The 24,392-nt window shown below is 31.0% G+C and overlaps 1 protein-coding gene across 1 annotated transcript; it reads right to left on the bottom strand.

Moving 5' to 3' along the window:
- Positions 1 to 22,429, bottom strand: LOC141695287 ((E,E)-geranyllinalool synthase-like). Its single transcript, XM_074499545.1, has 14 exons — positions 22,174 to 22,429; positions 4,952 to 5,323; positions 4,649 to 4,823; positions 3,603 to 3,820; positions 3,291 to 3,414; positions 3,123 to 3,182; positions 2,765 to 2,883; positions 2,345 to 2,574; positions 1,970 to 2,085; positions 1,766 to 1,864; positions 1,462 to 1,677; positions 1,229 to 1,358; positions 874 to 1,119; positions 1 to 686 (listed from the first exon to the last, which is right to left on the bottom strand). Exons 1-14 carry the CDS (start codon positions 22,427 to 22,429, stop codon positions 138 to 140), a joined length of 2,910 nt encoding a protein of 969 aa, XP_074355646.1. The 3' UTR covers positions 1 to 137.
- Positions 22,430 to 24,392: the final 1,963 nt, after the last annotated feature.

The following is a 24,392-nucleotide window of genomic DNA, read 5'->3' as shown; positions in this document are numbered from 1 at the left end:
TATACATTACATATGAGAACTCAAATGCAAATTATCATGCAGATCTTACTAGTTATTACATTGATTGAAATAGACACCAACCTCAACAACATCCATTATATTACATTTAAACACACAATTTTGAGTAGCTAACCTAATCAAAGGAAGGCAAAAGTTCTTAACTGTGGTGCAATATGGACCGCTCTGCAACCACAGCTTGAGATTGCCCTGAAATGTTTTTGTCCAAACATAATCTTGTTTCTAAAACTATACCAATTCATTGCTTGCAACTTTTTAGCATTTCCGCTACTAGGCACATTCATGTTTGGACCAAGTGGAGAAAATCCGTTCTTCTTCTGGACATCCATAAACGCAAATTTGTTATCTGGTTTGCTGGTTCCCTTCGACAATGTATGTCTTGGAGGTATGTAGATGGCTTTCTCTATGTCTTCAAGAAGGGCTGTTTTCGAGTCAAATAGATTGCTAGAGTTGAAGAACATCTCAAATACTTTTAAACATGATAAGTGCAGATATTTGCATGGTTTAGGCATGTCACTATAGTCATCTCCCAAAACCCGCTCAAGAAATTCCATTCTGTTCTTATTTAGTATCTTCTTGATATACTCGATTGAGTCTTTGATATCTGCTTTTGGATTATCTTTGAGGTATAGCAAGACAAGATTGTTTTTCCCCTCTTCTTGTTCCTTCTGTTATTCCATAGAATAATAATAATCATAGAAGAACATCTCATTAAGGAATCCCAAACAGTAATGAGGAAATTTGGCAAAGAGTTGTAATTGTATGTGGAGCGCTAGGTGGATATTAATAATGAAAAAGTAAAAACCGAAACATATGCTGCTTCTTGCTATGAATAATTAAAAAAATGTTACTTACCTGGTAACTTTGAATGTCATTCAACAATCGTGCATTCATCATAAGCAGTTTTGTTATAGTCTCATCATGAGGGTGGATAATTTTATGAGCAGGCATTTTTTGATCCAAGAAACAAGAAGAAGGAAGAGCTATAGTGTGTGCTGCTATAGAAGTCATGCCAACATCAAGGTATTCATCAGCAGATGGTATATATCCGGTTCTTCCCCACATAGTTTCCTTCATCCATGATACGAACGATTCTTTCCACTTTTTTCATGTACCAGCAATTAAAAGTAATTTTTTAGGAAGTATTAGTACTAATAAAATCTTAGACGGTCAAATTTACAGGTATCTAACAATGTTCTAATTTACTTACTAGGGCTTGAATTTTATTTGTCATGTCATGTCTTTCATGATCGAGGAACTGTTCTGCCAGGTCCCTCACAAAATGATCAAGGGCATCGAAAATAATCTTGCTGGGGCCAATTAGACATTTACCATCCCATCTATATAGCAAAAGTATATAGACATGAATAATCTGAGATGGAAATTGTGTAATGATTTGGATATCAAAGATATAATTGATGTATAAGCTTATGCTACTCTTACCTTTGCACTGCCTCAGTCAAGGTTTGTAGTTCAGCAAGTGACCCTTCCATGTCATAAAAATCATCAGCCACAGTAACCAAAATTGCACTTTTTGTCACTAGTTTTCGGACAACAGAATGTTGGGGTGAATACATGGTACCGCACACAGCAAAGTAGCAGTAGGTAGTGTTTTCTCGTCCGAATCCCATGTCTACAAGCCCCCATTTCTTAGACCAGCTACAGATACATATGCATGCAGAACCCAGTATATGTGAATATGCAAATCTGTTACAAATATAGGCAGTCTTTTCTGTTAACTTAGTACCTTTTCAGTTCCTCTAATTCATTCTTGAATATTGATTGCCGAAATTTGTAATTTTGCAGAGAAAGTTGAATGAGGATATCATCATCAAGACATGATAACCTACAGTGGAAATTGACATGATCGATCAACATATATCTGATGTTGTATAAACATAATAGGCGTTACAGCATTTTACAAGAATACTAAACGAACAGTAAATATTGCCTAGAGAATGAAGGCCTTTCCAAGCGAAGAGGAGGGGCATTAATATTTTCAATCCACATCCTATGATCCAGATGATCAACACGAGCTATCCACGGAATACTTAGCTCTTTCTTGACCTGCATTAACCTCATACATAATGACTCAGCTGTCAATCATACCATGCATGTTACAAATTTTTGGTTTAATTCGTTTCAATTTTATTACCTTCTCCGAAGAAAACAAATAAATTAACTCTTTATCTTAGCTACTTAATTACTGGAATTAAAACATCCCCTATACTGTCATTGTATGGAAGAAGATTTTTCGCTTAAATGGAAATGAATAAGAACAGTAATAATAAATTATACAAGAAAAAGCTACATGTAGTTGAGTTACCATTTTTTTGAAACTTTGGGAAACATAATCAGTATCTCTATCAGGTTCCACGGACACAGTTTTCTCGAGCAATCTTCGGGAAAATGATTTAACATCTTCGAGTTCATGCTCTCCAGGAAACGTAAGTTCTGAAGCTCGATATATGTTGTACAGTGTACTTGCAAAATAGTCACTATTATCTTCCAGATGATCCATGGTCTTTTTGTCATCTAGAAACCAACAAAAAATTCCTGCAAATACAAGCGTTTCAGAGGAATGCCTATATCAACTTCTGATCAAGTTGATCCCATGAAAATTCTTGAAATTGGATAATGGCCAACGTACATTCACACATAACTGACACTAGATTTTAATCAAAATTACAAACAAGATTTTCATATGGAAGAAATATTTGAAAATTCGACTTTTTTCAGGACATACCTGGAGTTACATCGAATCCATGGAGGCGCAACAGACGAAACGCTAAAGCGTCTTTGTGTATATTTTTCGGTGCAAAGTGAATGTCATCTTGATATCTTGCGCTATTCACGTTGTAAGTCCTACTCATGCATAAATTATAAAACAAATTAATAAAGTATGCGCTGTGGAAAAATAAGGAACCTTTTGATTGGCAATCAGTTGGAGGAATTTAAATACTTTAGCATAAAATGTGTCAGTATGATAAGGTTTTAACACTTTGTAGACGTGGGTTTGAGGTAATACCAGAAAAAAATGGTTTAATTGACTGAAGAAAATGGTTGGTTAAAGGGCAGACTGTTCGATCATGACTATAACCAACCTCAGAGACAGAGGCCACAAAGTTTTGTTGGCTAAACTACAAGGGACTAAAAATATGCACCTAATTTTTTTGCTATATGTGCCGTCAAATTTAGTCAATAAGCTTGCTATGGTCATTCAGATCTTCAAGATGATGTTAATTTTCTAAAATGTCATGAACATAATGTACCCGTGAATTTGCGCTAAGGTGTCTTTAATTTCTTCAGCAAAATGCTCAGCTAAACCAAGGTTGAGTAATTTATCAAGCATGCAGAGCTTTATGAATTCTTCATCCACAGGATACACTGATGGTACTGCGCTTGACATAGACAAAATGAATAATTAGGAAATAATTAGAAAATAGTTAGGAATGAACATCACAACTTTATCTTATCTACGACATGGAGAAGGTACACTCCCCATTTCTATCAGAAACTTGTTATAAATAAAAAGTGTGGATGGTAAAAAGTTTAAGGCTAGCTGCACAAAACACATGACAAACCTCCGCATGGAAAATTCTGAATAACAGACTCCAGATATTTGAGAATTTCAGGATTTCCTGTGGACATATACGCAGCCGCCGAGGCACAGGGTGATTTGAACAAGAAGCCATCTTCACTAGAATTCTTCACCATGACTAGCTCATCCATATCACAGGCAGACAAAAGAGCCTCCGCACAGCTTAACGAAGGCTGCACATTCTTATCATCAACCTTCTCCCTTCCGTTGCAAATGAGATTCAAATATCAGATTAACTCTACACAATATGCACAACATGTACTCTTCAAACTTCAACTCATTCAACTTATAAGTTTTGTTGTCCAACTTGACTGTCTTGTTTGATTTTTACCCCTCATCTTGACTGAAAATGAAAATTTCTTACAAAAATATTTATTATAAAATATATTTATTTACTTTAGAATGTCTTTTTTTCCTTTTTTCAAAAATAAATAAATTATCTTCAATTTTTAGTGAAGGTCAATTTAGCCACTAAAGAGTCAAATAAGACAATAAATTTAAACTAGTACATTATATATGACTTTTTATGATAAAAAGTTTACACAAGTTCAACGGGAGATATTTCCGATCACAATTCGGCCTTAGACCACAAATCCTAAAATTTATGACAAGCTCAATATTTTGTCAAAAAATTCCAATTTGGTCACAAATCGGATATGAAATAAATGTAAGTAGTAATGCTTTTATATTTTACACATACAATTTGATATTGAGCCTGTGAACTTTGAAATAGTTTTCAAGTTAAAAATTACCTGCTGGAAGAAATAAACAACCTCTTTAAATGAATGTAACTATAACTCCACAGTTTTGACAAATTTAATGAATGTATGTTGTATCGTTTACGTAAACTGTCCCATGTGTTATGTAAACAATGGGGCCATCCGCAAATTTGCTGTTTTAAGAAATTAACAGACCGAGTGAGTTTTATATCCTGTGATTGTCTGTCTGTAGGCCCTTTTTCAAATATAAGAAGCATGGAGTCTTAATTTTAGACAGATAATTCCATGTCAAGGTTTCTGTAAATAGTACCTGTTAACGCAATTGCTGGAAATCAAGAATTTCAGCTCATGAGGCAAATTTAGATGTAGATCTAATCTTTCTGCCTGTTCCAACATTGCTGGAAACACAATAGTAAACCACCGCGGAAGTTTCGTGTTGTTCATCTTAAGAAGCTTGGTGGCATTTGTAGCAACATGCGACTTTCCTGTTATATATTTTTGCCACACATTTACAAAACTAGTTAGACTAGATATACAATTTCTGATTAGTTAATGTGTGTACAAGATACCGGATATAAAAAAAAGCACCGATGAATTCAACAGTGATGATCACCTAATTCGATATTTTCATGACCAACATTCCAGGTAGCGAGCGCGAGAATGCATGCAAGAGTTGAGGAGAGTGTATGAATGAGAAGATGATCATCACCCCAGGAACCTCCTTCTTGTTGATTTTTTAATATCCAATCGAGGCAACATTTAAACATGGGATTTTTGGTGTTTTTTGAATCTGGAATCATGGCTAGCCATGCAGTATCGTAAGCTGATGGAGAAACTAATGAAGTAGTCTTCACTTGTGCAGAGAACATTTTGTTCTTCATCTCGTTCACGAGACGTTTAATCGAGATTTCAGCTTCTGAGGAATAAGATTCCATGTTTGTTTGCTTAGTGTACAAATATGATTTCTTAAACAGAAGCTGGTATACTAGTACCCATACAAGCAACAAGTATTTATAGAGAGTTTCATAAAACTACACGAAAAGGTTAGTATTGTAATTTAACTCAAAGATGGAAAAAGAATTGCTACTATTCTTGTCCTCTTAAAAATGATGAAGATGAATTATTTTGCTTCCCCGGACCTACCCAAAAGCTAGCGCGCAGTATTCTCCAATTATATTAGTCTTTTTTTTAAAAAAAAAATCTTTCAAGTATTCATCAGATTTCACGAATACATGTTACACTCTAGATATTTTGATAAAACAATATAATTGGCAAGTTGGTTAAAAAATAAAAGAGACTAATGAAAAGAAAAATAGATATTTCGATAAGGATTCATGAAAGAGAAACTCTGAAGCGTACACAGGGATAGGCATTTTTCCCGCCCGACCCCGAATGGGGCGGGAAATCGGAGATTTTTTCGGGTACGGGGCGGAGATCGGGCAGATATGTGTAAAAAATTCGGAGATCGGGGCGGGGGCGGGGATTAGTGTCTCCTCGTCCCAATACCCGACCCCGAATCGTATTTTAAATAAAAATAATATTCTATATATATAAATATCTCAAATAAATATTTTAATATATAAAATATATTATTATTTTCAATTTCTTATCTCCTAAATGATTTAAATTTATCTATCGTGATATTATTTTATTATAATAATATTATTTTTTTATTATTATTATACTAGAAATAAATATTAATTGAAATTAAGGTTAAACATTAATATTAAATTTTAAGAATATCTATATATTATATTTTACTATGTGAATTTTTATTGAAAAATATTATTCAAAATTTAATTTTTATTAAACGAAAAAAATAAAAAAAAATCCCCGAATCCCCGCGGGGGCGGGGAACGGGGGTAAAATAATCCCCGTTCGGGGATCGGGGCGGGTTCGGGGATCGGGGGCGGGGATAGCACTCCCCGACCCCGAATTGACCTGATGGCCATCCCTAAGCGTACATTGTTAATATAAAATAAGTTTCTAAGGCCATCTCGGAATTGTTTTGATTTTAAAATTTAAATTTGGATCAGATTCCAAAACTGATGAACTTCAACGTTGTGATACAAATTTTGATCCAAATTATTTTTTATATATTATAATATGTAAATATCATATTAAACTATTTATTCTTAAATTTAATATTTTTTTTGCTAAATTATTAAATTTAATATTTAAACATGAATAACTATTATATTATATCTAATAAATTTATTAAATCTAAAATATTATTAACATTAATTAATTAATCACAAGTCAATTTTAAATCTTATAAACTAACATTATAAAGTAATAAAATCATTTTTTATATTAAAGTAATTTTGGATCACTGAACAGTGCTGATCCAAATTTGCTGATCCAAATTTGGAACATACATATCCAAATTTGGATTACCAGTTGGATCACTTCACTGTTGGAAGAGAATTTGGGATAATCTGCTCCAAATTTGAATTTTTGGATCACTGTTGGAGATGTCCTAATAGTTACAAATCTTTCGGATGATGTCGAGCCCAAAAATGTGCTTGAACTCAAACTCGATAACGAGTTCGAGTCGAGTCTTATTTTATTGAGTCGAATTCGGTTTGAATTATAATCTTATTTTTCAGTAATATAATTTTTGTTATTTTTGATGTTGAAGAATTAAGACGAGATTGCCCAGAGAATACTAAATCAAGATTGTCAATATTGTCAATTTATCAATAATATTATTATATCTTTCTTCAATTGTACTTTTGACACATTTTTTTATCAAAACTTATTCCAACAATTAGAACGGTCAAACTATTCATATTTAAGTATAGTTTAAAATATATGAAGGTATATCTTTATTAAGACATGTGACAATATTTTCATTTTGGGACAGTGCCAAAATTTGACTATTTTGGTTGACACCCCTAAACTCCAATAACCGGTCAATAATAAAACAAAAAGTGTATAATTTCTTCATTGATTTAATCGCTCACATTCGTGTTGGTTAAATTTAATGGGTGAAAAGGGTCGTGTTGGTTAATTATATAGAATTGGTCATATATTATTTATTTTTATACAAAACTAAAAAATATGCATAATTTTTACTGTATATAAATTCTACATGTAAACCGAAAAATCTTTCAATTTTCATAACTTATCCTGATTTGTTCCCTAACACCAATAAAGAATTTCCCGAAAAGTTAAGTTCGGCTAACCTACACTTATATAAAAATAAGTCTCAATGATCTTAATAGAGAGTAAAAAATGACACAATATAAATTATTTTAAGTCATCATTTTACATAAAAATAATTTCAATTATATTAATAATTAATATTATATATTAAAATATTAATTAAAATGGAGAAAAGTAACTTTACTAAACTTTTATATAGATAAAAAATAAAATGAATTTAATACATAATTAATAGATGTAATTAATGACTATTAAGATGCTATTAAATGCAAGGAATTTATTTTAAATCAAAAATAAAAAAAATAAGAATCCAAGAAAATAATTTAAAAGATTTTGAGGGTTTCCGATCCACTTCTCTACTATTATATATATATATATATAAGTGTTAACAATTTATGTCCGCCTTCTACTCCTACAATAAGAGTCGTTCACTGTTACAATTAGGGTTGTTAAACGGATAATTCGGATATTGATATGTCTATATCTGTATTCATATTCGTAATTGTTGAATTCAGATACGGGTAATATCCGCTTTATTTTGAATACATATAATATCCATTTTTTTATGGAATACGAATACGGATATTTAGGATGAATATCAGATTTTTTTGAATTTTTGATAGCATTACTACATTGAACATAATTTTTGAACAATTTTTTACTATTAAACTCAAATGATATTTTTATATATGTATAAAATATTTGTACAATTATATAAAATTTGTATAAATATATTATTTAATATATATAGACACAACAAACTAATAAAATAAATTTTAAAATATACATAATTATATATTTTTATAATTTAAATATCATATTTGTATTTAGTTCGAATATCTCAGATTCGGATACAAATAATATCCGGGTTTTTTTCGAATACGAATAAAATCCATTTTTTTCGAATACGGATAATATTCGGGTTTTTTGAATACTAATATGAATGAGAATTTTTACTATCATTCCACTTGTAGACATTTCTGTATTAAATGATACCAGTAGTCATAAAATTATATTCTTAGGGGAGGCAAAAGCCTCATTTCTGTTACAATATTGTAATTGTTTGTATAACCTATTTTCACTTGGGAAAGATTTGACGGTAGATAATAAGCCATCACAAAGTAGGCTATACAACATTTAGTGACGCTCTTTTTTACGTAATATCTACAATAATTATTTTTAGTATGTTTGACATCTTTTTACTTCAGGGTTTGTTAGGAATATGTTGTGTACTTGATGATAAGTTAAACAAAACATTTTAGTAGATTTAATTTAGTGATTTTGTAGTTTTCAACGGATGATCACTTTAATATCCGTTGAAAGCTTATGTATTAATAAGTTTAGTAGCACATTCTTGCATATTGTAATGCCTTAGAGGACTAGATGTTGTAGAATGTTTTAAGTCATATTGACTACTAGATTGATATGCAAGATAGGTTGGCTAACTATAAATATTAGATACCTTGTAATCTTGTATAAGTGAAATAGAGTTAACTGCTATGAAGATGCTATCAACGGATGTTCCACAAGATTTCAACGGATGATCAACTAGAGTTTCAACGGATGATCAACCAGACCTTCAATGGATGATCAACTAGAGTTTCAACGGATGATCAACCAGACTATCAACAGATGATCAACTACAGTTTCAACGGATGATCCCACAGAGTTTCAACGGATGATCAAATTCCAAAAGCAGTTGATAGTGACTTGACAGTCACATGCGCTGATTGTATGCAAATGGAATGTGGCAGCCTATTTACAGGTTTTAGAGAACAAAGAAGCATTTCTATTTCCATGCTAAACTGAAGATATTCAAAGATGCTGGATAGAGAAATGAAGAAGCATGTAAATAGACTAAGAAACATTTTGTCGTATTTATTTGTCTTTTTATCATGTAACTTGGTGATATATAAATCAAGGGTAGCAAGTAGAACAATATAGAAGTAAGTAAGTAATTACCAGAGAAATAGATAAAGCTATATCTGTAAAGAATTTCTCTGTTCTTTGTAAGTTCAACTTGTAAATAGCTGTGTGCAAATCTTGCATCACAGAGTTCTCAAATTCATATATATCTCTGGTGGAAAAGTTCAATCCACCATAAAGTTTTTAAATACTTGTATTTGATTACTTTGTGTTTGATTTCTTCAATACTTTCATTTCGCACTTTAGCTAAATCAAACACAGTTATATATTCAAGGTTGAACAGTTCTTAAAATTAAAGAAGTAGCCAGACTTACATTCAACCCTCCTTCTGTAATTCTTTGTTAGATTATTTGGGAATAACAGGGTTCTTACACATTGGCAATATTTTTAGCCCCCACCCCATATTTTAGTATGATATACTTTTGTGATCATTCTTTTTGCCTCAGTTTAACGCTCTTATATTATACTCCCTCCATCTCAATTTATATGTCTTATTTGAATTTTTGATGATCAAGTTGACTCAACTTTGACTGTAAATAAAAACTTATTCTTTTTTTTAAAAAAAAACTAAAAAATACACATAAGTTGGTTAAAGAGGGGATAATTATCCTCTTTGGCACAGGTTCGAATCCCACAGGAGGAGAATTTATGATTATGTCTCATGAGTCAGAGCATGTCGCTCAAATGCGGTTTAATTACCTTGGTTCACGTGGTTTGCAAGCTATTGCGTGAGCACGTGGGGTTTAGACAGTGCACACCCGAAGGGTAGCGGTTGCGGGTTCCCTATGATAAAAAAGTATATTAAACAAACTTTCTAATAATATAATTTTTTAAATATTTTTGATAATCCACCAAGTGAATTTTCAGTCAAAGTTGGGTCAGTTTGACCACAAAAAGTCAAACATGACAGATAAATTGGGACGGATGGAGTGTAAAACTACCATATAAAGTTGCGTTACGCGCGACACATAAATTTTGTAGAAAATATGTATTTAATAACGTTATCAAGTGTGATCAATTATTTGATAGTTGATATCGTAAATTAAAATTTGTTTGTTATATATTACATATGGTATGTTTGGTATTGCTGTTGCAGACAGCAACAACATTTTTTTGCTGAAAAGCAGTTAAAAAACTGTTTGGTAAAATTTAAAAGCTGCTTTTCGGAAAAGTGCTTTTGGCCTAAAAGCTGCTGTTAGAGAAAGCAAGTCTCCCATGCTTTTAGAAAAAGCTGCTTTTCAGCTGTTGCGGGAAGCAGATGCTGATTTCACCATTAAACCTTACCAAAAGCATCATTATTTTTAATTTTTTGCATCAACACATATACGTATCAAAAAAATTACCAAACAGTCATCTGATTTTTACAACAGCACTTTTTTCAGCAGTACTTTTTCTAACAGCACAGCAATTTTTAACAGCAATCCCAAATAGAGCCATAATCGTTAACTTCATCATGTTTGATGTGACAATATAAAAATTTTGTTACATATATTTTATGCTATAGTATAATGAAAGCATTTTTGTTATATGAAAAAATGGTCGAGAGATAATTGAATTAAAATATCGATGTCATATTTTATTATATATTAACATTACAATAAGTAATATTAAATGTAATATAATTAAAATATTATTTATAAAAAGGAAAACAAAGTTATTTTGTTCAAATACCTTTTTTTGGAAGATACATGTCTATCTTAAAAGTGTTTAGGGACTGTTTGGATCGTGAATTTTAACCGTGAATAAAAATGAGATTTCAATAAATATGTATCATATTTATCTCCCATTTACCATTAAATAGGTTAAAATCGCATGATACAAACGATCTTTTAGATTAAATATTAATTACATTAAGGTGATTATAGTTTAAGTTCAAGTACGGGTAAAGAGGCGGCTCATTCTGTATTTTAGTTTGCTAAAAATAGTTGTAAATAATAAAATCGACTTTGATCGATATAAATGCGAGTTTAGAGTCGTAAATGAAGTATTCAATTATATTAAGACAAAGAATATAATATGTATTAAATATTTTAAATTGTTCATTTTTTATCAAAATTAAAAAAACAATTTTTATTATTTTTATAGGCAAAAATAGATTACCAAATATATATTTAAATAAATATATTATTATTTATATTCTAATTAACTGGCCCTCGTTTTGCACATTTATAAATTTTTATATATAAATTACTAAAAATAGTAACAAATAAATTTTTTATTTTAAAAAAATTGTAACTAAATTAATAATTTTTAAAAGAAGTGTGACAATTAACATGAATAATTAGTTAGAAAAATGCTCTTATTATACATTTAAAATTTTAATAATCACAAAAAAAATAACATGTGAATGTGACCGTTTCAATGGAAAATTATAAATTTTAAATATAACTAAAGAAATTTTAAAACCCGACACCCATACATGCTTAGTAATCGTTTAAGAATTTACTTAATTAAAATATAATTTTATTAAGGTGTAATATATTAAAACAGAAAGTGTAACGCCCCCAAATCCGGGGTCAAGGGATTTGATCGTCACTATGAAGCCTCAATTCAAAATAACCTGTTAAATCAATAAATAAATGTCAGCGGAAACTATTTATCATTTATGACCCCAAACTAATCCAAGATCTTTTAGGGTTACAGTTCTAGAAATAAATTTTCACTTTCTTTTAAAACTCTTTTCAACAAATTCCAATTATCATATAATTCACTAAAATTCACATAAACAATTCCCAATAATAATAATAATATCTGAAAATATGGGATATTACAATCTACCCCTTTATAAGGATTCCTTCCTCGGAATCAACTGAAGAAAGCACTAAGGGTCTTCTAACCAACTTCTCAATCTTACCTACACAGCTTTTCTTAAAATTTCCAATAACACGACAATTCCTTATACCACACAATTATCACGGAAGCTTCACTCCGCACCCCTATTTTTTCCACATATCATTTGTTGCCCAGTAAAGATACAATTGTTTAAGGGGGGTTGGATACAATTGTATAAATATTTCGAACAAGTAATAAAATATAAAAACTTTTTATATTTCTGATAAAAACTGTTACAAAATCCTCTCAAGAAATACTGATGTTCTTGAGAGCTGCTAGGTCGAATGATCCTCGAGTGTGTTTCAACTAAGTGATGACCTAAACTGTGTTTATATACTACACAGTTACAACAGATTAATCTAAGATATGCATTATCAAAAACTAAATGAAACTGATACATATCTTAAACTAAACAGATAAAGGCCTATAACTCAGACGTAACAGATATTTGCTCCACATTATAAGGAACAGAACAAATTCTCTAATGCTGACTGTCTTCAAATACTGATGTCATACAAATGCTGATGACATACCAAATCCTGACGGTACATCAGATCCTGATGACATTCGAACAGCCAGATCCTGAACTTCTTGTGATCATTGAGAATTCAATATGTAACATCATTTGACCAATTCCTCAATATAATTACTTTTACTGATTGCGAGAAAGAAGAATAGAGAGAAAGATAGAGAGCGAGAGAAAAAGAAAGAGAGATAAACAAAGAGAATAAAGAAACAGACTGACTTCGTTGTACACCACGGATATTATAACCGCATCGCAGCCCACTGTTGCTCTTGGTAATCCCATCACATAACCCTATTTGACTTCACCAGGATAACTCAGTTTAACTTGATTGGCATACCTTCGAATATTTGAGATAATAAAATCATGGAATTCCAAAGACAAAAGAATTTTATATCATAACGGATGTCCCACCATTGTGGTTACCAAAATTCGAATTTTTATTTTGATATTGTGAGGGTTTTCTGATCCACTTCTCTGCTTTTTTCTATATATATATAGAGAGAGGGTAAGACTTTAGGAAGATCCTCCTTATCAAGGAAAGTAGAGACCTCAATCCTAGCCATTGATATATTATAATAATGAAAAAATAAAATGGAAATACATGTAGAACTCTTTGGTATTATACTCTTGGTATATAACTCAAAGAAGGAAACAAAATCATTCAGAAATTGATTACATCGTATGATTTCATATACATGGAAACAAATATATGTGATTATGATTACGACAAAGTCACGCTATTTTTACAAACTTCCTTATTAGAATCATCTTATAACTTACATTCATAAATCATACCTACTGTGTACTCTGAAATCTTATAACCCTAATATTCTCCCATATAGATCACCAAAAACAGAAGTGAATTTCTTAATTTATTTTAACATTTGTTGTTATCATAGTTTAGACATTATTGTGTATTACATATCTGATATCTTTATTATTTTATTTTGTTTGATTTCTTTATCTTTCTTGCGTTTTTGAACTAATAAGAATACTAATAGGGACTCTGTGACGAGTAGGAACATTGTCGAATCGTTGCATTTAGAAGAACAACTTGTTGACCATGGGACTTCTCGTTTGATTTTGGGTTTAAACCATGTATGTATTTAGAGATGATAGTTTCACTGATGAACAAACAGTCCTCGGAACGGGAACTTTCATTCCTATATATTTGAAATATGATTTGACTTTGCGCTAATGTTTACTTTGAAAAATTATTTCGTGTACATTTGTATGTTCGTGTTAAATTTGTTCCAACCACTGTGTAATTTTTTTTAATGAGAAAAATGTTGAATGAATTTTAGGATTATCAGGAGGCGAGAACAAAGTTTCATCTTTTGATGAACATAATCTTCTTGCTTTCTATCTCAATTTACTAAAGCAAGTTAGTGCAATGAACAGAGTTTACTCAATTTACATTAGTGATGTTATGTAAAATTGCAGTAGTTTTTTTAATGAAACCGCTAGTGAAATTCACATTATATAGTTATTTAATAGAACCATTTCGGTTGCATTATATAGTATATTTTAGTATGTGTTCTTTTAAGGGTTACATTACTAGAACTCAATATGAGAGGTATATAATTCTAATCTAGACTGTTTACACGTGTTTAGTTATAGGATTTCACTATTTAACAGTCTAACTAATAAGTGTTAAGCATATGGATTCTTTTAATAATTCCAGTTTAATATGTGTTATATGTTCTGCTTATGTATTATTACTAAATTGTCGATCTAAATTCATCGAACACTAGATCAGCGACAATGAATCTGCCAGGAAGATGGTTCAAGTAATTTCCAAGTTTTATCTAAAACAGATACCCAACAAAAAGAAAAACAATAAGTTGATTCAGAATAATAACAACAATTAGAGAATCTTTGTATATTGCATAAACTACAACCATCTAAAACACATACCCAACAAAAAAAATAGAGCAAAAAGTTTCCAAATGATAAGTTCTTAGCACTTCAATAAACTGGGATACAAAACAAAAATAAAGGAGCTGTGTTAAATGCATATGCTCAATAACCTTATTATCTCATATACCTTATCCATTATTGAGTTCTTGCTTTTATATTCTTTCAAGACACTGTCTTTTAAAAGAACATCAAATAAAAAAAATTCTCATTACCTGATAGTGAATAATTGAAGATGATCGTGTTCTTGTATTTCTAACAGAACACTTGGTTTTTGGGAAGCAGAATTTTATATTTTGTTAACAATATTGGTGTGTCAGATTTAAGATTGTAAAAGATATTAAGTGGGAAAGAATAAATCAACACAATCTTGATTGATAACAGTAAATGGAATGTATAAGATTGATGTAAAACTAATACAATCAAATCTTTAATTACATGGAAACCATATTGACAAATACGTATGAGTATATTGTCTTAATACATGTATATTAATGTGTTTTAAAAAATAATCCGGACCACATGATCTAAATAAAATAAACGGTTATTAATTGGGGTCTATATTTCCCTCACTAAGTAGGGGTATGTTTTGAACCATCCCCATATATATATATATATATATATAAGTGTTAACAATCTATGTCCTCCTTTTACTGCTACAATTATAGTCGTATACTGTTACAATCAGAATTGTTAAATTTAGATACTGATATGTCTATATCTGTATTCGTACTCGCATTCGTAATTGTTGAATTTAGATACGGGTAATATCCGCTTTATTTTGAATACGGATAATATTTTCCTTTTTCTCGAATACGAATGCGGATATTTAGGATGAATATCGGATTTTTTGAATTTTTTGATGGCATTATTGTATTGACCATAATTTTTTTACTGTTAAACTCAAATGATATTCTTATATATGTATAAAATATTTGTACAATTATATAAATTTTGTATAAATGTATTATTTAATACATATAGACACAACAAAATAATATAAAAAATTTAAAATTATACATAATTATATATTTTTATAATTTAAATATCATATATGTAAATTCGAATTCGATTATCCAGATTCGGATACAGATAATATCCGTTTTTTTCGAATACGGATAATATCCGCTTTTTTCGAATAATTTTTACTATCATTCCACTTGTAGTCATTTCTCTATTAAATGATACAAATAGTCATAAAATTATATTCTTAGGGGGGCAAAAGCCTCATTTCTATTACAATATTGTAATTGTTTGTATAACATATTTATAAATAATAATAACAAAAAACGTATATAATAAATGACATCTCCAAATTTCTCATATTTTTATATAATAATTCATAAATATATTTTTTAACATCCCCTCTAATTAAATAGAGAGTTGTCAAAATTAAATAAAAAATCTTAAACTCCAATCAATTTCTAAAAGAAATCATCGGCTCTAATCAATTTTTCCTGGATTTAATTTGTTAATACTAAATCACTGCTCCATTCAAAATTTTTTGTTCCGAATCACCCAGTTTGAAGTTTCCACATTAGGGATATAATCAGTTCCAAGTGTATTTTATCCCTTTTTGAAGTCTTTTCCACAATTACGTCAATGATTTCTTTGTTCTCATGGCTATCTTCTTTATAGTATTCAAATCCACAATTTTTTTAGTTACTAACAATTTTGCTAAATCTCAAATTTTCTGTTTTAAAATAGAAATATTTAATTCCGCATCATATTCATTTTATTCCCAATTTTTTCTATAAAACATTTGCACCTACTCTTTTATTTTTCGAAGTCCATGCTCCCACATCCATTGAAATTTATTTGTAATCATAATCATTGCATTTTTAAAACTAAGGGTTAAAAATATCATATTTTCATTACTATTTTTAAAAGTAAATGGTCACCTAAAAAAAATTTAAAGTACATGGTTAGCAGTTGCTTTCTTGTAAATCTTTTTTTATATATATAATTATATGTAATTTATAAACTTGGCTTGGCATGCGTGACTCTGGAACTTGTACTAGCATAAAGTCGGAGCTATCCTTATTTAAAGCCGAAAAAATGACAAAAATAACCGATTTTTGAAAAAATTTAACAAAAATAGCCGTTCTGAAAAAGTGGCCAATTTTGGCCAGTAGGGTATTCCAATTTGTATAGGATACTCCACTATTAGGTGGGTATTTCATATATGGGATACTCCACTGTCAGTTGGGTATCTTTTATAAATTGGATACTCCGCTGGCAGTTGGGTATTCCATCGGCTAAAGTTGGCCAACTTTTCATAAACTGGTTATTTTTGTCAATTTTGTGTAAAAATAGGCTAAATTTGTCTTTCACCCTTTAAAGGCTTTTAAAGGCTTGCTTATTTTTTTAAGATCTAAAATTAGCAACAAAGAACATAATTAGTTATTTTGATTACTTGTTCACAACCCACCGCAATTTGTATGCAATATCTTGTTGTTATCCATGTGTTTCTCAGAATTCAAGTACATTTTGTTAGGTTTCTCGAGTGAATGGAATCTCTAGATTCAATGCCGGATACTGAAACAGAACGGCGAATTGCATATTCGTCTATACATCTGTGGTGCAGCGCTTCTGTGCAATCGTTCTCTTTGTAAATTCCACGGTTTGCGCCATTGAATATTCAAACATCGATCCTAAATTATGTGTTTCGGGCAAGATATAAAATAGGTAATAGTACTATGTTATTACGGCACATGTTGACTGGACTCGCGAATCACATGTATAATGGAGCCTACTCTACCCCCAGACCCAGACTGCTGAAGGAAACCATGTACCCTGTACTAATTACTCCCGTAATCACATTTTTTTCATCCTATTTGATTATTGTATTTGTCCTCCATCTGACCCTTTCTTTCAATTTTATAAGGTTTCCATTTTAGTATACATTCCTGGATTACATTTTTTTATACATTAAATATTAGTAGGTATTACCACTTTTTTTACTTCTTTTCATTAAATAACATTTTTTATTAACATCCGTGTCACACCCCGTAACTTACTTCCATTTAACTTACTTGGGGTAAGAATCTATACTCATAGACACTGTTCTAAAAATCGGTTTAGGCAGTCGCCTAGGCGGTGGTAAAATGCTCCGACTCGGAACTAGGTGGTGATTTAGGCGTTTTTTTAAAAATCGGGTCAAAATCAGGATTAGGTGGACTAAGCCGTCAAAAATCGGTCCTAGGCGGTCTAAGCGGGAAATAATAAAAAAAACATTTTTTTTTATGTTTTTATAATTTCAATTCATTAATTTCATAATTTCACACAATATCATGTCAATATCTAATATAAAGTATTGGTAAGAAGTAACAAGTAATCTAATATATTTATTTTCTCACTTAAAATATAAAAATGACATATTGTAATTAGTTTAAAAGTGTGAATTAAAATATATTTAATATTATAAACTCAATAATTAGTACATAACGAATGTCAAATGTGTAAATATTATTTAATACCATTTCAATTTCTTTTTTCAAACAAATATTAGACATATAGATTATTATATAATTATAAAAATTAAAAAAAATATTATATTCTTCCGATTAATATTCTGATTAATCGGTCCGATTAATCTCCGACTTATCGATTAATCTCTCAAAGGTACACTCACCGTCCTGACACGCTTAGCGATTTCCGTAACACTGCTCACAGATAGAAGTGGCACATGTATCAAATTTTAAGTATTAATATTGTATAATTAACTAATTAGTTTCACTTCATACTCAGTTAGATTCTTTGCACGTACATAATTTTGTAATATTTGCATATTTATAGAATTTAACTTTTTTGGTGTCACTGATTTTGATTTTCTATATATGAATATATAATTAAATAATATTCATTTTTAAAAAAATTTCATCCTAACTGAAATGTTCCAATATCTACAATTATATATTAAAATGGTACTACTAATTATATTTATTCTCAATACATATCAATTTTCGTTTTTTAAATACAATATAGCTAGCTAATATACATTTACTAATGTTTTTTAAAGATTTTAACATTAAAGAAAATCGGAAAGAATTAAAAAAGAAAGTTTGATTCAAAAAAAAAAGTTGATTAGAAGAAAAGAAAAATGAATAGATAGGAATATATTTCATCAAGCCAAAAAAAATGTAACTAATGAATATTGTCTTGAGGCGGATTTTTATACAAATTTGCAAATAATATTTTAAATTTAACATTACATGCAGAATATACACTTCAATAAAATTAGAAATAAAGTACACATCAGTCATCACAGTTTGAGATTTTTCACGATGAATTAAATTAGAGTAGTTCTCTAAAAAAATTTCCCAATTAATTTGAGATTTTCCACGATGAATCAAATTAGAGTCGTTCTCTAAAATTCTTTCCCAATTTTTTTTATCAAATGAGCGCATATTTTAATTCGGGAGCGTATCATGTTATGTTTAGAAAATATGATATTTATTATATGAAAAGTAAATATTTGAAAAAAAATATATTTAAAAAATTATTTCTCAATTAGAAATAACTGGTGATTGTGCACAATGAAACACATGTACCGTAGTGGAGTCTACATTTTGAGATAATTGGTCTAAAGTCAAACCATCTGAAAATCGTGCCTAATGATTTAGGTCAATTTGCAGCCGTTTGCATACAATATTTATCTTCACTTTGGTTCATTGTGTGGGTCTATTTTTAGTTTCAAGATTTGGTTTCCATGGAAAGTTTAAATCCAACGTGAGTTCCGACGAAAATATTGTAACACCCCCTTAGTAATAATAAAAGGGAGATATTACTAAAAATCTAAAAACCTGCAAACAGAGCGCTAACATATTTTTAAACATAATTTAAATAGTCTAAAATCTCCAAAATAATATTAAATCTCCAAATTGTCTAAATTAATGATATAAATATAGAAATATCTATTTAAATAATTAAGTTTAGATAATGATAAAGTCTGAAATCCTAAGAACGAAATAAAAGGAAGATCTCCATCACACAGTCCCAGATCCCTCTAAGCACTTGCCAGAAAAAGAATACGGCATGAGCCAAACGCCCAGTACGGATTTGGAATACAATTTATAAAACAGAAAATCAGAAATTAATATTTCACAGCTTATAATAAAAACAATAATTTTAAACCAAGCATGGCTGAAACAACGAGGGATTAAGATATTTCATACCGAGATCAGAACAGATACAAATACACACATCATAGGGTACCAAATGCCTGCAAGAGAATGGTTAACGTGTACGGCATATACAACGTCACCATAAATCAAATTACAAATCAAACTCTGGGTGCACCCACGTATTCTGAATAAATATCAAATGCGCAAAAACTCCTCCCAAGAGCTAACAGAAGGATACACCGTGACCAATCACACTGTCACGAAAATGTCATGTCACTGGTGCCGCAATGACATGGTTGTAGTACCCCTACAGCTGGCTAACTCGGTATACCCTATATCGCTCTAAGGGTTCAAAATAAAATATTCTCGCAAATTTTTAAAATCACCAGAGACAAATAATTCATATTTTCAAAGTAGAGGGTGTCATAAATAATTTTTGAAAATTGCATAAATATATATTTAAAATCCTCCAAATCAATTTTGAAATAATTTTTGCACGTCAAAATGTTCAAACAATTTTAACTGAACGAATAAAATATGGAAACGAGCGAATCAGAGATATTTAATTCTGAGAAGAGTGGCGCTGAATAAAAGGGGACATAATCCGTAGCTCTTAAATCACAAATTTTAATAATAACGAGATCCACACACGATCCTCTAAACTCCCGACCCGCAATCTAATTACAAAAATTATAATTTACGATTAAAATATATTCTTTTTTACACATTTATTTATAATTATAATATATAATCTATAAATTAATTTCATGTAATAGAGAAATAATAACTAGCTCCCATATAGTTCATATTATTGTGAAAATAACACTGTCGACTCTTAGTAATTCAAACAGATGCAGCATACCTTCGGGTTTCAATTTCAACCCTGACTAGCAACTAATAACTTTATTTTAATACATTAATGAACCCCATTAACACATCATCAATATATTATTATACAAATAAAATACATACCACATTGCGAGCCCTGTACATTAAATTCACATACAAGAATTGGTATGAAATGACAACACCAACATACACACCTCACACAACTATAGTTTGGGACAACTGAATGCCCACTAATAAAATATTTATTAATATTACATATATGAGCGCCTTTTATATTGATTTGATGAGATTACTAAAAGCTAAAAAAACAATTATGTTAAAAAGACGCTATAGCATGCTAAATAATTTAATTTCATAATTTAGTACATAACAAAGTACAAGTACGTAGTCTTTAATATTTTAACATCTAAAATACCTAAATATATAATCATATTAATCAATCATGGATGAATAATTAATAAACTAATATAGAATTTGACAATATAATCATAAACCCAATTTATACAATATATATAATATATATTAATCACCAATTTATAACTATGCAAACTTAATTTTAGAAACAATAAAAAGATTAACTAATAATGAACAAAATATGTATAGTGACGATACAAAATTAAATAAAAAAATCCATTAAAACATCATTTTAATCATTATAAATCATGAAAACAACACAAATTAAAAGCTTGCAAAATATAGTAAAAGTCTATGTTTATAGATGCGTAACCACCGGTACAAGATAAAGTAGTATAGGGTAGTGACATAAACCTGGAGTTCTGGTGCTCAAACAAATAAAGTCACCGACTAATTCCTTTTTTAAACTTTTCTCCCATGAAAGCTCGGTGGTTACTCTTTTAATAAAACTTAGGTTTTCTTATTAGCCTCCAGCTTGTTTATATAATAATCTAAGTATCCTTTTATTATTAGAATTAGAATTTTAATAGATATTTACATATTTTAAAGCAGTCATTTTCTTTTTATAATTCTTTATCTCTAATTCAAAATATATTATTATTATAATTATAATTATTAATATTATTATTATTTAAAATTAACGAATATTACATATATACCCCCTTAAAAAGGATTTCGTCTCTGAAATCAAACGAAACTAAATACTCGTACCTGTATCGAATAAATGCGGATATTTCTAATGAATAGATTCTTCTAATTCCCAAGTAGCCTCTCTCTCCGAATGATTTTTCCACAAAACTTTCACAAACGGATTGGTGTTCTTCCTCAAAACTCGCTCCTCTCGAGCTAAGATAGCCTCGGCTTCTTCCTCACAAGAAAGATCCTCTCTAATCTTATGCAATGGATACTGAACTACGTGTAATGGATGATATTTATAGCCCTTCAAAACAAACACATGAAACACATTATGCACATGAGATAGTTGTTGCGGCAACGCAACTCTATAAGATACTTCCCCAACTTTCTCTATAACATCAAAAGGTCCAACATATCTCGGACTAAGCTTTCCCTTCATACCAAAACACTTCACACCCTTACAAGGTGACACCTTTATGAACACATGATCACCTGGCTCAAATCCACCAAACTTCCGGTGTTGATCCGCATAACTCTTTTGACGTGATCGAGCTTCCTTCAAACTTTCTTTAACTTTCTCCACCTTCTCATTAGTGGTTCTAACCAACTCTGGCCCTTCAATGACTCTCTCACCAACCTCATCCCAACAAGATGGTGCCCTACACCTCCTACCATACAAAGCCTGAAATGGTGGCATACCGATACTCGCGTGCCAACTGTTATTATACGTAAACTAAACAAGATACAAATACTTATCCCAATCACCTGTCTACTCCAAAGCACATGCCCTCAACATATCCTCCAACGTCTGGATCGTCCTTTCTGACTGTCCATCGGTCTGCGGATGATAAGTTGTACTAAAATTAAGCCTCGTACCCCAAGCCTGCTGGAATCCCTTCCAAAAATGCGATGTAAATCTCGTATCCCTGTCAGAAACTATCGACACAGGCACACCATGAAGTTTAACAATATCTCGTTGAAAAATCTCTACCAACTCATGAACATGAGTAGTCTCTCTAATAGGTAAGAAGTGAGTGGACTTAGTAAGTCTATCAACCACCACCCATATGACATCATTTTTCCTGAAGGTTCTCGGTAAATGAGTCACAAAATCCATAGTAATGTTTTCCCACTTCCAAACTGGAATATCTAACTGCTACAACAGTCCACTAGGCCTCTGATGGTCTATCTTCACTTGTTGACATGTAAGTCAATTCCCCCCAAATTCTGCTATATCCCCCTTCATTCCACTCCACCAAAAGTGCTTCTTCAAATCCCCATACATCTTAGTGGAACCTGGATGAATAGAGAATAAAGAACTATGAGCCTCCTTCAAAATTTCCTCATGAATCGTCAAGTCTGCGGGCACTCATAATTTTCCACCCAACCATCTCACACCTTCCTCATCAACACGAAAATGTTTTTGCTTTCCACCTCCCACCTCAGATCTAATTGCTTCCAAACCTGTATCATTCTTCTGGGCTTCCGTAACCTTTGAAACAAGATTTGGTTCCACTTTCAAATTTGTAATGCTACCATTTGATCCTCTAACATACAACTCAACACCCAAGCGCTCCAAATCTGAAATAAGGTGCGGCTGAGTAATGAGAGATGCAACACTCCCCAAGATCTTCCTACTAAGAGCGTCTGCCACTACATTCGCCTTCCCTGGATGGTACTGAATATTTGCATCATAATCCTTAAGAAGTTCAAGCCACCTCCGTTGCCTCATATTAAGCTCTTTTCGAGTAAAGATGTATTTGAGACTCTTGTGATCAGTAAAGATGTCACAAGTCTCTCCATAAAGATAGTGTCTCCAGATCTTCAAAACAAATACCACAGCCGCTAACTATAAGTCATGGGTAGGATAGTTCACCTCATAAGGTTTAAGTTGCCTAGAGGCGTAAGAAATCACTTTCCCTTGCTACATAAGAACACACCCCAATCCTCTCTTAGAAGCATCACTATAAACCTGAAAACCTCCACTCCCTGATGGCAACACAAGTATTGGAGCTGACACTAACCTCTTCTTCAACTCTTGAAAGCTCTTCTCACGATAATCATTCTATTCAAACTTAATTCCCTTCATCATTAGTTGAGTCAATGGAAAAGCTATGGAAGAGAAACCTTCCACAAAATGCCTGTAGTAACCTGCCAAACCCAAGAAACTTCTCACCTCCGTCACATTGCTAGGTCTAGGCCAATTAGTAATAGCCTCGACTTTCGCATGATCCAACTCAATGCCTCTACCAGATACAATATGCCCCAAAAATGCCACCTCCTCCAACCAGAATTCACACTTTGAAATTTTTTCAAATAACTTCTTTTCTCAAAATTTCAAGTACAGTACGTAAATGCTCTTCATGCTCCTCTCTACTTCTAGAGTATATCAAGATATCATCGATGAAGACCACCACAAATTTATCCAGATAATCATGAAAGACCTGATTCATCAAATCCATAAATACTGCTGGTGAATTTGTCAACCCAAAGGACATCACGAGAAACTCATAATGACCATAACGAGTGTGAAATGCAGTCTTCGGAATATCTTCATCCCTAACTCGTAACCGATGGTAACCTGATCTCAAATCTATCTTCGAAAAGTAATTCACCCCTTGTAACTGATCAAACAACTCATCAATGCGTGGCAAAGGATA

This window comes from Apium graveolens, chromosome 11 (genome assembly GCF_009905375.1).
Source record: "Apium graveolens cultivar Ventura chromosome 11, ASM990537v1, whole genome shotgun sequence".
Lineage (NCBI taxonomy): Eukaryota > Viridiplantae > Streptophyta > Magnoliopsida > Apiales > Apiaceae > Apium > Apium graveolens.
The sequence above is the reverse complement of the archived record's forward strand: the minus strand, read 5'-3'. Positions and strand labels throughout refer to the sequence as shown.

Excerpts from the sequence above, each read along its gene's own strand:
- LOC141695287 (XM_074499545.1), bottom strand. The coding sequence starts at position 22,429 with ATGCCACCATTTCAGGCTTTGTATGGTAGGAGGTGTAGGGCACCATCT. Across the intron at positions 4,824-4,951 it reads TCATGAAAATATCGAATTAG|GAAAGTCGCATGTTGCTACA; the intron begins GTGATCATCACT and ends AATATATAACAG. Across the intron at positions 1,120-1,228 it reads CAAATAAAATTCAAGCCCTA|TGGAAAGAATCGTTCGTATC; the intron begins GTAAGTAAATTA and ends ACATGAAAAAAG.